The sequence below is a fragment of the Lepidochelys olivacea genome, assembly GCF_965140295.1.
Source record: "Lepidochelys olivacea isolate rLepOli2 genome assembly, chromosome: 18".
NCBI lineage: Eukaryota > Metazoa > Chordata > Testudines > Cheloniidae > Lepidochelys > Lepidochelys olivacea.
In genome coordinates, this window is record NC_140428.1 from 11,284,650 (window position 1) to 11,302,668 (window position 18,019).

General features: G+C 49.2%; 1 protein-coding gene across 8 annotated transcripts in view; it reads left to right on the forward strand.

The window, feature by feature from the left end:
- EPHA8 (EPH receptor A8) overlaps positions 1-18,019 on the forward strand; it is a 130,881-nt gene that overhangs the window by 79,147 nt on the left and 33,715 nt on the right. For 5 of the 8 annotated variants that reach the window (XM_084651365.1, XM_084651368.1, XM_084651369.1 and 2 more), the window contains exons 4-8: positions 3,862-4,017; positions 8,909-9,244; positions 13,453-13,577; positions 13,764-13,926; positions 15,383-15,479. In XM_084651365.1, coding sequence (XP_084507491.1) covers positions 3,862-4,017; positions 8,909-9,244; positions 13,453-13,577; positions 13,764-13,926; positions 15,383-15,479 — 877 coding nt within the window. Of the gene's footprint in view, positions 1-3,861; positions 4,018-8,908; positions 9,245-13,452; positions 13,578-13,763; positions 13,933-15,382; positions 15,480-18,019 lie in introns of those variants that run through there. The other 3 variants (XM_084651366.1, XM_084651371.1, XM_084651372.1) reach the window with 2 other exon arrangements.

Below are 18,019 nucleotides of genomic sequence, written 5' to 3' on the forward strand. Positions count from 1 at the left end.
ACCATTCCTTACTATAGTCCCCAGTGCTCTAATTAACCCTGATCCCCGTGATCCTCCCAGGTCCTGCACTGACTTTGTGGCACTGCCTCTTAGCTAGAGCTGGGCTTGTAATTCACAACGCCTTTTTGGATGAATATTTCTGCTTTAGGAGCGGACTGTGATTTTCCCAGAGTTGGGCTACACAATCATCTCACTGGAGGTCCATCTGTGGGGAGGGATGGGTACATTGGGATGGAACAGCATCTCCTTTGCAATCCCGTTCTGTGAGTGGCAGAAAGCTAGAATTCAAGCTCTTTTGACCAGATTGGACGGATAGGTCACATGATGTCCCCACTCCCCATTCGGATGAACAAACGTCTCAGCATGAGGGTGCCCAACAGAACTTGACATTGGCTTGCCATGAATATTCAGTAAGTTACTGGAGACCTGCCATTTCTCACCCTAGGAAGGGAGCAGAATGTGATCGTTTAAGGATTCTAATGACTATCCACTGAAAATATTTGGCAGTGTACCCCGAGCTCTGCTCATGGTAGCCCCAGGTCATCGGACTCCATGGATATATGGAAACTCAGGGAATTCAACCCAAGTCCCCATACCAAGGACCTAAGGAACTCACTTTCTCCTCCTGTGGCAGTTCAGATCAGTGGAACCAGCTAGGCTGCCAAGCCCCAGTTTAGACCCAAGCTTGCTGGTCTCCAGACTAGGATACACTGCCAGGCCTGCCTGTGAGCCCAGGAAGGGGTGAGCTGACATGGTTTATGTGGGAGGAGATATTCTGGGAGGGGTGACGGAGCAGACAGGAGTGTTTTGTGACTGCTGATCCATGCTGCCATGTGCATGTTCTTTGCGTACAGCTATCTGTCAGCACACCTTGTGCAGCATTGTTGTACATCAAAATAAATCCCCATGGCATCCTGGATACTCCCCAGACGGCTCTCCCGAGATGGAAATGTCCAGGAGCACTGTATAGAGCTGGATAATTTTGCTATAGGTTGTTCTGGACCATTCTATGGAATTCTACTCCTGCTACAGGGTGGGTTAAATAACCTAGAGACCATCTCATTCTTTATTTCATTCTGTAGGTGTTAGAGTAATGTCTGTGGGGCTTGTTAAATTATTTTACCCAATGGCAGTTCCCTGCTGGTTTGTTCTTCTCACCACTAATCATTGAGTGTCTGTTCTCCCACACGCTATTGGCCTGCGTTTCCTAGCAGGACCAGAGCTGTGGGAGTGGGACATCCCAATAGGTATGGTAACATGCTTTTGATCGAATAGGTGCCAACTCCAGGACACAGTCATTATCTACCCGGTCTCCCAAAATGCAGATATGGGAGGACTATGTAGCCCACAGAACAATCCATATGTTCTAGTACATGGACTCCTGCTCTAGCATAGCCTGTTTCAGACACTGTCTCACATGCCTGCCACAGAAGCCATCTTGCATGTGGACACACACACACACACACACACACACACACACACACACACACACACACACACACACACACACACACACCCCATGGCCCTGGAACAGGAACTGTCCAGTACACATGTCCTGTCTCCATCAGAGACTTGACCAAGATCCCCTGGTCTGCTCCGCGGACTTTATGCATCCTAGTGATGACAAATCCGCATGGATCTGGCTGAATGTCTGACCTGTGTCATAGCCAAGACACCATTGCACATTCACACCAGCTCTGGCCCATTGCTGTGTTTCATGTGGAGCATGTATAAACAGTGGTAATTTAGCATAATTTTCTCCTTGACTACATCTAAAATAAATGTGAATCATTGCCACAGGTAATTAACATTTCTTTACAACATTAAATTCTAAACGATTACAACTCCTGCTCAATGAAAATTTGTCATGCTTTGTGTTCCCATTTTTCCTGGCCAACTGTCTCTCCAGAGCTGATAAATGGGAGCAGCATGCAGTGACAAATTGGCTCTGACTTCACCACCCCTAATTTGGGGGATCAGCTCCAGCTCCTTGGTCAGAAAGCACAAATCCAGAGGACGAGCAACCTCACAAACACTGCACACACGAGCCCTGCCAGCTCGGGGCATAAGTGAGTGCATCTCCCACAGCTGGGGAGTGGAGCTGGAAGGAAGGTGCATACTGGCCTCTGCATTGTGCAAACAGGCACAGAGAGGTGATGGCCAAAGGCCAGACATAGGTGCCTGGAGCAACATGGCCAGGCTCTGATGTTAAGAAATCATGAGTCAAAATCCACAGGACTGGCTCAAGAATCACTAGATTTATGAAGAGAAGAAGTGTTAGTTCTTTGCCTTCTGGGGAGTGTGCGCAGGTCACGCTTTCCATCTTCTCCCTACCACCAGGAGGGCTGGAAACGTTCTTTTGTGAAATAAAAACTCAGATTCTCATGCACCGCCATGTTTCAAGGAAAACGACAGATGTCACCAGACTCACAATGAGATTGCCAGAGTTGGCAATGTTGCCCAAGCCAAGCCCTATGGGCACGTAACTGATGTACCTCAAGCTGGGCACCCAAAAATGAAGGCATCCAAATTAGGGTCTGAGTAACTTGCTTCGGGTCACACAGGGTATCTGGCGGAGCTGGGATAAGACCCTAATTCTCCTGGCCAGAGCTCTCATTGTGCTACCTGGCAGGCTTCCTAGCACACTGAAGCCCAGTCAGGCTTGCTGTCCCATACTCGTCAGGGCAGGAAGCAGCAGCTGAGGCAGGGCGGGGAGTGGTGGAGGAGGAGGGAGAAGACCCTTCTCTGGCAGATTCGGGCCCTTGCTGCCCTCTCCATGTCTCTGAGGAGTTGCTCAGGAGAAGCTGACTGTAGCTTTGCGAAGAGGGAGAGCTGCTGGGAGGACACGCATCACAGCAGGAGAGAAGGGACTAGAAGTGGCCCTGAGCTACTGTGCTCTTCCGCTCCCTCCTTCCCTCTCCCTGCCTCACCTGTTACTCCAAAACTACTGTCAGCTTCTCCTGGGCAATTCTGCTCCTTCCCACACAGGCCTATCTGCCCTTGGTGAGAAGGAGAAGGGAATTAGGCATCAGGAGCCAAAGCTCTCAGCTATCCCTCCACCTTGCCTTGCAGGGCTGACACAGCCCGGGGTATACAACTCAGCTGCACCCCACTGAAAACACTGTCCTGCAATTAATCGACAAGGAAAATCTCCATGTGCCAGGTGTAGCAGCCTGCCTGGAACTTGGAGGGAGGAGCCCAGCTTGCAGAAGGGCAGAGTTTGGAGGAGGCCCCAGGAAGTCACTCTGTGTGCACATGGCTGGAATGTCAGCTGCACTGGTTGCACTTCTGGAAATGGTTCTCTTAATAGTTTAATTTTGTTTTACAAGCATGGAGGCCTCTCATATTATTACCCAGCACTGGTACATGAACCATATGGGGAGGCCTGAAGGGGATGCTATGGCAGGGAATAGCAGAGTCCTGGACAGGCCATGCCTCCTCCTCTAGCAGGGAATTAATTATCCCCCCTCACCTTGCCTGGGTGTCTCGCCTACTTTGTGCTGCTGCTCGGCCCACTCCCCTGCCTTGTGCTGGGAAGCACCAACTGGTGGGTGGTGCTAGGAGGCCACTGTAGGCAGCAGCAGGGCAGAACCAGTCTGGAGCCTGGGTCAGTTTCATGCAGAGGTATATGGGGACCCTAAAGCCCCCTGCCACTGGTCTCTCCGGGGCTTCTAGAAAGGACAGGGAAGAGCTAGCGAGCTGGGAGGTCCCTTTGGAGGGGCAGGAGCGAAGCTCTCTCACGGAGCAAGTATCTCCTTTAGGGACATTGAGCTCAGTGTGTAGATATGGGATTTACCAAGCCAGTGGATGAGTCTGTGCTGGGTGCTGCCTTCTGACTGCATCCTTCCCCCTCTCCTCTAGCCTGCGAGCTGGGATTTTACAAGTCAGCCCCTGGTGACCAACTGTGTGCAAAGTGCCCCCTGCACAGCTACTCAGAGAGCCGGGCTGCACAGGTGTGCCGCTGTGACAGCAGCTACTACCGGGCAGCACAAGATCCCCCATCTGCAGCCTGCACGCGTAAGTACCTGCCCATCTGCCTAAGACTGCCCACCCCAGCCTGCCCACCCACTTTCCACAGCACACAGGGAACAGAACCCGAATCAGCCTGACTACAGCAGCAGAGGGAGATTCCCATGCAAGTGGGAAGGGCCAGAAGGTCGGTGAGGGAGTATCTGTCTGTGGGACGAGAGGGAACCCTGACACTACACAGGTGAATGTGTTAGAAACATCAGGCTGGAGACCTGGCCCCAATGGAGTCAATGGGAGATTTGCCATGCTCTGTGTGTGTTTGTATGCGTGTCTGGGGCGCTCGCTGTGAGTGTACCTCGGGGTGTTTGTGTTGTCCTGGAGGCATGACTGCATTAGGATAAAGGTGTGTGTTTCAATCAGGATAGCTCACATGCCAAAGCTACAATGTGCCTTAACTCCACAAAGATTTTAAAGCATGTAACTGTCGTGTTTTAAACCCGTCCTTTTCTTAGTGTAGATGGGACCTGTCTCTCTGCATGTGAATGCCATGGATTCATAGCTACATAGATTCCCAGGCCAGAAAGGACTATTGTGATCATCTAGTCTGATCTCTTGTATAACACAAACCAGAGAATTTCCCCAAGGTAATTCCTAGAGCAGATCTTTTTAAAAAACAAAACCCAATCTTGGTTTAAAAGTTATCAGGAATGGAGAATACACTGAGACTTTTGGTAAGCTGTTCCAATGCTTAATTACTCTCACCTTTTTTCCATTCTGATTTTGCCTAGAGTTAACTTCCAGCCATTGGATCATGTTAGAACTTTCTCTGCTAGACTGAAGAGCCTGTTATTAAATATTTATTCCCAGTGTAATTACTTGTAGACCGTTATCAAGTCACCCCTTAATGTTCTCTTTGTTAAGCTAAATAGATGGAGCTCTTTGAGTCTATCACTATAAGACAGGTTTTCTAATCCTCCAATCATTCTCATGGCTCTTGGAATCTTCTCCAATTTATCAACATCCTCCGTGAATTGTGGGCATCAGAACTGGACACAGGATTCCTGCAGCGGTCATGCCAATGCCAAACCAAGGGTAAAATCACCTCTCTGCTCCTACTCGAGATTCCCCCGTTTATGCATCCCAGGATAGCATGAGCCTTTTTGGCCACAGAGTCACACTGGGAGCTTGTGTTCAGCTGGTTATCCATGCTGACCCTCAAATATTTTTCAGAGTCCCCCATTCTGCCAGTATGGCCTGCATTCTTTGTTCATAGATCTCTACGTTCACATTTCGTCATGTTAAAATGCATGTTGTTTGCTTGCATCCAGCTTACCAAGGGTTCTAGATTGCTCGATATTGGTGACCTGTCTTCATAATTATTTACCACTCTCTGGTTTTTTGTGTCATCTGCAAACTTTATCAGTGATGATTCTGTTTTGTTCCAGGTCACTGATAAAAATGTTTAAATAGCATAGAACCAAAAACAGATCATTGAGGGATTCCACTAGAAAAACTCCCACTCAGGGCTTGTCTACATTACCCGCTGGGTCAACGGGGTTGATTTATCGCGTCTAGTCTAGATGCGATAAATCGACCGCCGAGCAGTCTCCTGTAGACTCCGATACTCCACCAGGGCGAGAGGTGCAGGCAGAGTTGACGGGAAAGCGTCAGCTGTCGACCTACCGCAGTGAAGACACCACGGTAAGTAGATCTAAGTACGTCGACTTCAGCTACGTTATTCACGTAGCTGAATTTACGTAACTTAGATCGATCCCCCCAGTGTAGACCAGGCCTTAGTGATGAGTCCCCATTTACAATTACATTTTGAGAACTATCAGTTAGCCAGCTTTTAATCCATTTAATGTGTGCCATGTTAGTTTTTTAATCGAAGTATTAGCCAGGATGGGTAAGGAATGGTGTCGCTAGCCTCTGTTTGTCAGAGAGTGGAGATGGATGGCAGGGGAGAGATCACTAGATCATTACCTGTTAGGTTCACTCCCTCTGGGGCACCTGGCATTGGCCACTGTCAGTAGACAGGATACTGGGCTGGATGGACCTTTGGTCTGACCCAGTATGACCATTCTTATGTTCTTATACTTGTGCTAAAGCACTGAGAAAATTAGAACAAAAGCAGAGCTTGTGTTATAAATGATTTGGCCCTAGTACACTGTAAATAAGATAAGTTCACCTGTATATAAATTAGGGTTTCTAAAAACAAGAGAAATATAACTACAAACAAAAAATTAATCATATTAACCAAATTAAGTGATTTAAGGGTGAATCCCATAGATCGGAGACACCAGGAAATATCAGTGCACAGTGAAGAAACCCCCGCGCATCAGAAGAAGAAGGTAAAGTGCAGTATAAATAATAGACTGGTCAACTACACCTCAACCTACTGTATATGAACAATGAGTATGCAATCGACTAGAGAGACAATATAAAGATGGATCACTAGTCAGGCCAGGTCTAACTGTTATTTAAATTGTGTATTATTAAGCAAAGTGAGTTCATGCATGTACCTATAGTTTTAATCCTTTCTCAGTGAAATATGGTTAAATTTGGTTATTGTGTAAAAGCAAATATATCACTTTTGTATACTACTTTGTTAATTAATATAATAGTACCTTATCAGGAATGCACAAAACTCGAGGCCTGGGCAAAAGACTATTCCATAGTCCGGTAACTTTCAAAACAGTAGACTCCAAAATCTAGATGGAATTATTGGTTACATTTCAAGATTATCTGAATCTGGATATCTATTTGATTTGCAATGTGCATACATTGCTAAACTGTTTAATCAGACACAAAGAAAGTTAACAAACTAATTGCAGCAAGTGATATAAAGGCAAGGAAAAACCAGACTGGTAAAGAAACCATAACCGACTCATTAGGAAACGTTGAGGAAGGAAAATTGCCTGACCTCATCAGTGATGAACACCTACCTAGTATTGCCCTCAGTGTTTAACAAAAACTATGGCTAACCGGCAGCGTCATGTAGACAAATTCCCTTTAAGTACCAGTCGTAATTCAGGTTGAGTGACACAGTATCTTAATGGAGATATGTGTTGTTAAAACAACCTTGCTCAGTGCCTGGTTCCAGGTACATTTCTTTTTAGCTTCACTAACAATATTGGAGCCTGACACAGCAATATTTAATAAATTGGTTACTGGTCATTCAGTCGGTTATCTGGAAGACAGCATCTTCAAGAAACAATTGGCTCTCCGTCAACTAGCAGCGTATCATGCAGCCATGCAAACCTGAAAAGCACCTCACACAGCTTATTATGCCAGGGATGCTTTTGACATTTCAGCTCATGTGTGTGGTCACAATGGTTCAGCCTAGTATGAGACAGAGAAGCTAGCTGTGCCTGTCTCCGGCCCAGTAAAGCTTTCCAGCAGGTGCTAACCAGCAGGAAGGGTAACCTATAACATGGATGGACAGTACTGTGTAGTAACTAATTACAAGAAGTTTATACATGGAGGCCTCACTTATAAAGTCACTACTCCACATTTCTGTTTTACCCCTCATGTACATAGCGCTGTGGAACACACTATAATAATTCCTATCCCAGTTTTCAAAATGAATCCGAAGTGAGCCCAAATACTGGAATGAAGTTAAAATTTACCTACCAGTTTTAATGTGCTTATTAATCACTTTAAATTTAAAAACATTACTAGACGAAACCACACACATTCAGATTAACAGTGACATGCACAAGGCAGAACAAGCCTTGAATAACTTTTTATTCATGATGGGGATCTTAAAATACTGTTTTCCCACAGCTGGATAGAGGTTGCATTTAAGACTTTGCTTGTGTTACAAGGTGTATTAGTTTTAGCTGTGATAATTATCTATTGCCACTTATGGAGTTTGTTAAAACACTTTAAATCACATATAAAGGCCCTCACCACTAATTCATACATCCATTTGGCAAAGATGTGGCCTTGACTATAACAATTATCAAGGCAAAAAGTGGGGGGCCTGTTAAGTAATATATGCTGGCTAGCATATAAATATATATCATAGTAATAAAATGTATTATCTGCACCATACATATATGTATATTAGTGTGCACAGAGCAATAACATAAAGCACAAATATTGTAACAGTGATAAAGCCCAAACCAGCCTATACAGTAATCCTGTTCACTTATGCTAAGTATCCCATAACTCCTTGCATTTGCTGAAGTAAGCATTTGGCAAAAGCAGACAGGAAACTTGTCAAAATCCAGAAACGTCAATTCGTTCTATGTCTTAGTCCCAGCTAGGGAAGTACCTTCACGGACCAGTACCTGGAAAGCTAGTATACAAAACAAAGCTAAGGAAGGAACAGAACAGCAAGTTAGGGAAGTGGGACAAACTGCTGGCTTAGGCTGTAGTGGCATGTAACTTGTAACATCATCATATAAATAATACCAGCTAGGATGTGTGACTTGGGGAGTGCACCTTCTGCGTGAGGTGAATGTAACATCGCTGCATAGGGCTGCTCTTTGGAGACAGGTATTTTATAGAGCCCTTTCCTGTACCAGATTAATAAACCTGACACACTGGTCATTTAGTCTCTTGAGTATGTTTCGTAATAAACCAACGTATTGTCAAGCAATTGACTGTGCAATTTATCAACAATCCTATTCTCGTCAGGTTCTCACACTGCATGTCACCTTCAGATCAGCCTGTACCTAGGATCTGTTATTTCCTTCACCCCACACACACACCCAGGGCATGGCACCCTCAGGTCAGCCTGTATCTAAGCTGTGTTATTTCCTCCCCCCCAAACATACACCCAGAGCATGTCAGTCATCCTCTAGTCAGCCAGTATCACTCTGTTCTCTCCCATGGATCACATCACCTTCCATGAGCTTTTCTCTCGGCCTGCCCCCCCCAACTCCGAGCACAACACCCCACCAATCTTGATGAATCTCTGCTTCCTTTCCAGGGCCCCCCTCTGCTCCTGTGAACCTGGTCTCCAGTGTGAATGGCACCTTGGTGACACTGGAGTGGGCTCCGCCCCTGGACAAGGGGGGGCGCACTGATATCACCTATAACGTGGTCTGCAGACGCTGCACATGGGACCTGGGCCAGTGCGAGGCGTGCGGCAGCGGGATCCGCTTTGTTCCCCAGCAGATGAGCCTGGCACAGGCTGCCCTCACCGTGGCCAACCTTATGGCCCACATGAACTACTCCTTCTCGGTGGAGGCTGTCAATGGCGTGTCCAACCTCAGCCTGGAGCCCAAGAGATTTGCCGTTGTCAACATCACCACGAACCAGGCAGGTAGGAGGAGCAGATACCCCCAGGAGGCTTGGCCCATGGCAACTGATGTGAACAGCTCCCCACTGGGTCCAGCTGGACCTTCTTCCAAGGGGGGTCAGCGTTTACCTAAAGGCCCCCCGAGGGATCTGAGTCAGCCCTGCTTTTCCTGCGCTCAGAAGGGGAATAAGCCACAGTCACTGTGTGTGGGGCCTGTGACAAATGCTGGCTTGTCATGGTAGCTCCTACTCAGGCATCTGTGAGAAATGGCCCTTGTGGCCTCAGCCGGTGTGGTACCGGCACTGGGGAGACGGAGCTGTCTGGGGCTCACCGCTGAACCACCATCCGCAGACACATGCTTTGAGCGAGCGGGGAATTAATCTTCTTCAGTTCGCTTTCAGCCCCTCACATTCTGCTTCATTGCCACGGCCTCAACACCCTGGCCGTTCAGCTGTGGCCTCACGCTGGGCTGCGCCGTTTCCACAGGAGGCCGGGGGCACACCGGACATTTGTTTATTGACAAGGAACACTAAGTGGAGCATGAACCCCCCGGCCTGCTCCTCACCTCCCTTCCCAAAGGACCATGAAAAAGTTCATGCTCCATCTAGTGCTCCTTTCCCATCTCACACAAGGGCCAGCAGCTAGCAGGTGCCTGTGTTGTTTGCTGGGGAAAGTCTCTCTCATGCATATCTTGTCTTTTCCAATCTCTTGCTGAGAAACAGCCTCTTTCCGCAGGAAGCCGTTCCCCACTTTGGCTCAGAGCAGGACCTTGGGGCCCATCTCCAGTGCAGGGACTGTCTCTTCCAGCTGTGCTCCCCAGTTGGAAACAAGCACAGGGAGCATTACATGATGAGGAGCCTCAGGGCTTGCCTACACTGACAGCACTGCTGTAGTGCTTGGTGGAGATGCTACCTACGCCGACAGAGAGTTCCCATCGGCACAAGTACAGCACCTCCCTGAGGGAAGCCCTCCCATCTACATAGCCCCAGGGTTAGATCGGTACAACTACCTCGTTCAGAGATCCACACCTCCGAACGACATTGTTATACTGATGTACATGGGTAGTGTAAACCAGGGCTCATTCTGCTCTCCTGTACAAGTGTCAATTGGGAATAACTCCAGAGAAGTCAAAGGAGTTGCCTGGGTCAGCTCACAATAAGTGAGGGGAACAAGGCCTTTTATTGCAAACTGTCTCCTGCAGCTGCCCAGGCTCCCAACTGACCCCACCCCCGCCCCCCGGAGGACATCCGCCCTTCCCCTGCCCCTCCTGCCGGCCCTGCCCCAGTGGTATCACACCCATGCTAAGGGGACAGGCACTAAATGCCTGCAATGGCTGGCTGCATAGACAGATATTGAATGCTCCCTAGTTAGCTTGTCTCGTAGAATGTGACATGCTGAACAGGTGCAGCTGGGAGCAGCAGAAACAGGCAGGCTGGAAAGAACAGAAGTTTAGCCGTGTGGCTGGAGGTGTTTAAAGGGACACTCAATGTAAAAGAGGCACCAACCTGCAAAGCGGAGAGCCGTGCTCAGTGCGATAGTCAATAGTCGTTCTCAGTCATCCCGACAGCTCCACCACTCAGAGCAGGAGGGCGGAGTCGGCTCCCATTTGAATGTGCAGAAATCAGAATCTCAGTGCTGTTTTTTAGGTCAGTTCATGTGAGCTGGGAGTGGATTCTCTCTCCTGCTCTGCACCCTGCGCTTTGACCTGCTGTTGGGAAGTGCAGTGTGTGTTGTTGCAGAGATTTCTCCTCCGGAGAGGGGCCAGCTGGGGACTGTGTCGGATAGACCATACTCCCTGGACTGGCTAGGCCCATTCAATCAATCTTTACTGAGCTCTTCGGGGAATCTCACCAATCCCTGGAGTTCAGGAGTGCCAGGGATTGCTGTGGAGTGCGGAGCCTCAGTGCTCTCTCTGCCCATAGGGATTGCTTTAACTTGTATTCCCTTCTGTTGCGCCCAGCAGGGCTTTCTGGGCCTGGGTCACCTTCCCACTGGCCTCTGTCTTCGCTAGGGATTCTGACCTTGCATCGCTTCCAGTTAGTTCATATGGTCACATGGGCCAGTCTGGATGCTCCCTGAATGTTTGTTCCGGGTCAGTGTTCCCCGAGGCCTGTCTACACATAGTTTCTGTGCTGTTTTAACTATACTTTGTTCTAACCCAATCCAGTGGTAGCGGCACAAAAGCTGGGAGTTGGGCAGCTCATAGGCTGATCCCTAGCGTCACCCTTGTGGCCAGGAAGAAACATGTGGGGAGTGTCCCCAGGAGCTTTGACAAAGGCATTATCTGCACAGATGCGATCTTTGTGTGTGCATTAGAGCAAGAGGCACCAAGCAGCCCTGTCGAAACATGCGAAATGTACTGCAGCCCAGCAGACTGTGGCTAGTTGAGGCCCTGTACACACCACCTGGGCTTGACCTCCCTTAGCTGCAGTGCGGTAAAAACAACAGCACCTTGTCTGCACAGGAACGGGGCAGCCAGTGCTACCTGGAGTTACCATTTCCATGCCCAAACACCACAGGCCCCATCTTCTCCTGTATTCTGCCTCCAGCAGGGGCTGCAAGTTGAGGCTTTAGAAAATAGCAAGACCCTTTCCTTGTAATAAACCAGCCAGTCGTGCAATGCTATAGGTGGGTGAACTATCCCTTCCTGGCCCCCACTCGGAGCCTGCACAGTTACAGTGTTAATGCTGATCATCATGCAGTTCTCTGGCCCTTTTATCTGTCTGCTGAAAGCCTGAGGCAGGGAATCCCACAGGCAGGTCCAGGGAGACAAGAAAGTTTCCCTTTGTTTGATCTCAGTCCGCCAGCCTTTGTAGTGATGCCATGGGACAGTGCTTGCTGGGGGCACAGGCCATAAGGCGGCCAGACCTCTTGGGTAGCCAGTGTTATGATGCATCCTGGTCCATAGCTAAAACACGAATGTAGCTCCCCTGCAGCTGCACACCACAGCACTGAGGGGGTGTATGTGTAATGTTACTGCTCACCCCCCCCCACACCAGAAAACTGGAATATTCCATTATGATTACCGATCCTCCCACCTGGCACACCAATAGGGCATTCCATTATTGCTGCCCCCAAAAATGGCATATTCTATTGCTACCCACCCATCCACCCAACAAAACAATGGGGTATTCCATTATTGTTGCCCCCCACCAACTGAAAAAATGGAATATTCCATTATCGCTCTTCTAATAACCCAGCATAACCAGGGGTAGTGCGTTATCATTGTTCCCAGGCACCCACTGTAACACATTGTCTCTTGATCCTTGTGCAAGCCTCTCCTCCGGGAGAAGATTCCTGTGAGCGGGGGGCCCCGTAATCTAGCCGGCCAAGGCACAGCAAGGTCCGGCATCTGGAAGGTGAAGCGAGATACATTAAAGTGGAAATGGGTTAATTAACCACAGGAACAGCTTGCCTAGGGATGTGGTGGATTCTCTGTCATTTGGGGTCTTTAGATCGAGAGTGGGCATCTCTTATCTCAGTGCTCTGGGCTGGACGGGGTCTCTGGCCTGGGCTATCGAGGTCAGACAGGATGATCAGAACGGTCCATCCACCCACAATGACACTGGAGTCTTTCATTGGTACCCTCTCTCCTTGTGACAGTGGCATGTTCCATTGTGCCTCCCTACATCCATCCACAATGATGGAGTGAAAAGATAGGCAGCAGCAAGGAGTGTGCCTGGGGCCCGAGGATGCCAGCTGTGCAGGTGGGGGGCTCTTCCTGCCCCTGGCACATAGCCTGGCCTGGCTGATGATTAGCTAGACAGACTCTTCTACACTCTGGTGCCGTGGGCTGGCAAGGGTGTAACTGAGGCCCCATTGACAAGAAAGGTTTGTGAATCTGCTCTACCTTTGTGAACCCAAAACAGAGAGAGCAGCACCCATGGCCTGGGACAGCAGGAGGTTGCTGCCCCTCCTTGCTAGGGAACAGAATGAAGTTCTGGGACAGATTGTGCTTTAGTGTGGGGCAGTCAGACGGGTCAGTGCTGTGCCGGGGCCCTGGGCAACTGGACAGCGAGGTCCTGCTCTCGGGGAAGGTGCTAGACAGCTGGGCTGCCCTCTGAGCGTGTGCCTAGAGACCCCAAGATTGGGGCAATGGCTGGACTCCGAACAGGCTCTGGAAGTTCCAGAGATCCAGGGATCCAGATGCTTGGATTCCCAGGCTGCAGCATGGCTCGATCTGTCACTGGAGACAAGTCCACTTTCTGATGTTCTGTCGTCTTCATTCTCAGCCCCGTCCCAGGTGGTGGTGCTTCGCCAGGAGAGCACGGGTCAGAACAGCGTCACGCTGCTGTGGCATGAGCCAGACCAACCCAACGGCATCATCCTGGAGTACGAGGTCAAGTACTACGAGAAGGTAACAGCAATTTGCTGGCCCAGCCCCGCAGCCTGGCCATGGTGCATTAAGCCAGGGTTATAGTTTAGGCTACTGTTTGCATGGTGTAATTACTGTTAACAGCCAGACACATAGAGAGAGTGACTTCCAGGCTCCTCCCCAGGCCCTGCGCTCTCTCAGTGAGATCTTTGCCTTGCTTTCCAACAGGACAAGGAAATGCAGAGTTACTCCACTCTAAAATCCAAAGGCACAAGTGCGACTGTCTCTGGGCTCAAGCCTGCAACGCGCTACATCTTCCAGGTTCGGGCCCGGACCTCTGCCGGCTGTGGGAGGTTCAGCCAGATGGTGGAGGTGGAGACCGGGAAAGCAAGTGAGTGCACGAGAGGATGAGGTCGGGGAGAGAGCGGAAGTGCGTGCCTGGGCACGAGGGTTAAAGTGCACACCCAGACGCACAGCACTTGGTCAGGGGGCTGTTTGCTTTTGACTTCGGCCGGAGTGGGATCCGCTGCACAGTCAGTCGGTGGCTGAAGGGAGAGGAGTAAGGGAACGGGGAGGTGAGGGCTGAGTCAGAAGGGAGCGGTGGTTCTGCTGACCTGGAAGCCAGGCTGGGAGTGCCAGGCACTGATGTTGGTGCAGCAGCTGGCATCTGGGTGGAGGGGTTTGCTTGGGGGATTATGAGCAGCTGGAAATGGATAGTGGCACATGATAGTGTAAGCAGGTGTGAGATGGGGAGGGAAAGCTTGGGGGGCATGGGCCTGGGACACTACACTGTAGACTAGGAGAAAGGCAGAAGAGACCTCATTGGGTCTGCCTTCCCTGCAGAGCTAGCCCAGCTCTTAGCTGGGCGTTGCTTCGAACCCTGCCCACCATCCGCACACAAACCCCTCTGACCTTCGGGTGGCCACTGACACATCCCAAGAATACAGGACTTCCCCCCTCCCCTGCCTGCATCCACCTGCCCATCTGTGTGGGCCCTGGCTGAGTCACTCTGCACGGAGATGCTGCCCCCACCCCTGTTCCCACCAGTGTCCTCCTGTATCCACAGTTTCTTCCTCTCTCCTCTCATTTTCCCTGGACAAAGTCATGTGTGGTGCTGCGTCTCTCCCGGACAGGGCCAGTGCTCCACAAAACCAGGACTATCTGGCTTCAAATCGGACGAGTGGCCTCCCGAAGTGTGATTGCTCTTTGCAGTGAGGATGCAGGTGAAATCACTGCGGTGTGACATCCTCCAGGGCTTTCCCACAATCCTGCCGTGTGCCCAGAAGGATAGACAAGTACTCCCACAATGCACTGGGAAAGACTCACAGAGCGTCCCAGTTTACTGCAGCACAAAGAACCACGGGACGTGCCCCCAGAAATCCTAGCGACCTGGTGAGAGCATGGGAACCCGGGCAGGGCTTTGCAATGCTTGCTGCTCCCTGCAGGAATTGCCGAGTCGCTCTGTGGGGAGGAGCGACACTGCAACTGTCAGACAGAGGGAACAATTCTCCCAGGGCTCCTCGCGCCCTGAGAAATGCCATTGCAATGATTAGCGCAAGGAAGTGGCAGCCAGCACTGCCGGGTTCTGCACTCACCTTTGCCACACATTTGCTGTGCCACACTGCCCAGTCTAGGTCCATGCCTCAGTTTCCCCATCTGCAAAGAGGTCCCTACATAGGGGGTCAGGAAGATTAATTCCTTTCCCATCAAGATCCTCAGTGGAAGGTCTGGCAATGGGGCAGAGTGTTATATATTATGGAATGTAGGTTTACAGAGGCTGGGTTAGTGGGTGCCTCACACCAAGCACATGCCCCTTGAGTTCCCCTTCTGTGATGTTTCTCTTCCAGTAGCTCTCAGATATGACACCATGACAATCATCTGGATCTGCCTGACCCTGATAACTGGCCTTGTAATCCTGCTGGTGGTTCTGATCTGCAAGAAGAGGTAGGAGACCCGCAGAGGTTACTGCATGCTGAACTCAAAGACACTTCATGTTGGCTCCCCCTAGAGCTAGGGCAAGAGGCTGCCTTAGCGCCACACCTGGGGATTCTGTTCGGTCTGCCTGACAGGGAGTGGAGCATCGTTGAGAGCAGCGGTGGTGGAGACAGAATGGCAGGGAGCAGGAAGCAAACCAAGGAAATGATCTAAGAGACCAGAGTGGTCCTGGGGAGAGTTAGATCAGATAGACAAGAACAGGGCTCCTGGTCACCTCAGGAGTGTGACACAGGAGAAGGGGGACCTGGAGCTGATCTGAAATAGGTCTGTTGGGAAAGCAATAGTCTGGTAGCACCTTGCTAGGACCGGGTTTTAGTGTCAGTATAAAGCAGAGATAGTCAGTCAACAGGCAGACCACAGGCCAAATCCGGACCACTAAGCCAAATCTGGACCGCCAGGCACTTTTGAACATCCCCTGAAATCTTTTCATTTATTTATTATCATTATTGGCTTGTTTATTACTTTCTCTAGAATCTGGACTGTGACTATACCTTGGCCAAGACATTTGGACCTTGACAAAAAATAATTGACTACGCCTGGTGTAAGGTTTTTTTTGTGGATTCTGAATCTCAAGACCCTAAGTTCAAAGAAACTGCCTGATGATACCTTGTCACTATTGAGCATTTTGAAATATGAGCCAGGTGGCAGTGAAAGCATTTTCATTGAAGTTCAAATATTTTTAATGAAAACTGCACACTAATGTTTGGTGATGGAGCTAGGAGGTACATATGTGATGTCTGTATTAGAGTTTGTATTAGCTGTGTACCTTTCTAGCAAACGCCCTCCTCCCCCAAACTGAGACTCAAGGTATTTTCTTCCTGTACTCTCTGAGCATGCTCACAACAAATTCTTACATCTTCACTCATGCGAATTAATTTTCAAATACTGGACAATTATAGACATTAATCAATTATAAACCAAACACTCACCACACACCAAACACAATACAGGAGATCCACACAGGCAAAATGAAGTCGAGGATTGCTGCAGATGTAATATACAGAGAAGCCATAAGTAAGAAGCTAGACCTGTGCATTGATCCCTTAAACGCCACTAGGCTCTCAGAGGCATTAGTAAATATTGACAGTGGTAGAGTAGCACAACCATCAATGTAGACAACTCACTTACAGCTGGAATTTTCCAAATGCGTGAATTTGAACATTGCTGGCCCTCCCTCAGGTTCTGTGACACAATACCAAGGAGAGCAGAGACGCTGGCAGTGCGAAAAGCATGCACAGGTTGGGCCAACAAAGATATTTGACACTGAGCTTATCTATGGAAGAGTGATAGGCCTACAAGCAAGTTCATGAGAGGTTGACATCAAGAATATTTTGACAGGTGATTGGTTCCTGTACCGACATCAGCGTTCGCTGCCTCTGGTGACAGGATTGCCGAGGCTAAATCTAAGCTAAAGAAGCAGCTGCAGACAGAGGTGTCAGCTAGACATCCTTCCTAAGAAGTCCCCTGCACAGTCACTGACAGTTCTGCCATACACTTGCCAGCACGTGGTATCATCAAGGGCTTTGTGACAAATTTCAGAATCTATACTGAACACGAGCTAGCAGCAGGTGATGTATACTTTGTCTCGGACACGTGCAAATCCTTCAGCACAGTGAGAGTCACAAAATCGAGCACAGCTACAGAAGCATCATTTAAGGACAAATGCATAGGTACCTCCGCAGAAAGTTGTCTTGACAGTTAATGAAAATAAAGAGTTTGTTTGACATCATTTGAGCAGAATTATTAAAGGCAGAGAAAACACCTGAGCTGAAATAAACCAGGGGGGTGCGGAGGTCAACAGAGGAGATATGGTCACCTCGCATGAGGAAGCAAAGAACATCCTCAGACATCAAACAGTGATGGTTGCAAAAGAGAAAGTGGTGGAAAAGTCGGTATTATCAGATGACATTGATGTATTTCTCTTACTCTTGCATCATTACCTTGAACAGAGCCTAACATATTTAGTGATTATGGAACCCAGAGTCCAAGAGAGAGCTGTAATAGACATCCGTGCTACTGCAGAGCAGCACCGGAACATTGCACCGGGCCTGTGCGCTGTCCGTGCGCTCAGGCTGTGATACAGTAGCTTCCTATTTTGGCCTCATCAGAATGACTCTGTTGAAAATTCTGCAAGCTGGGTCCTCCCTCTCTCTGCTGGGTGACACCAGTGCCTGCTGACGCTGGATAGGCACCCAATTCCTGGCTGTATGCTACAGACAATCAAACTGGGCCCCATGTTAGAAGCATGGCAGAAATCATGGGCAGGGAAAATTGGCAAAGGTACCATATCAAAACCAAAGCTCGGCTCCTTACCACCACCAAGCGAAGCACTTATAGGAAATGTAAAATGAGGACATATTCAGGTGCTTTGGATCTAGCTGCCCCACCGCTGGATCCACTGCAGTATGGATGGATGGGTACGCGATGATAGTTCCAAGTCTCCATTTTCAAAAACTGTACCAGACAATGGCGCACAGATATTTTGAAGT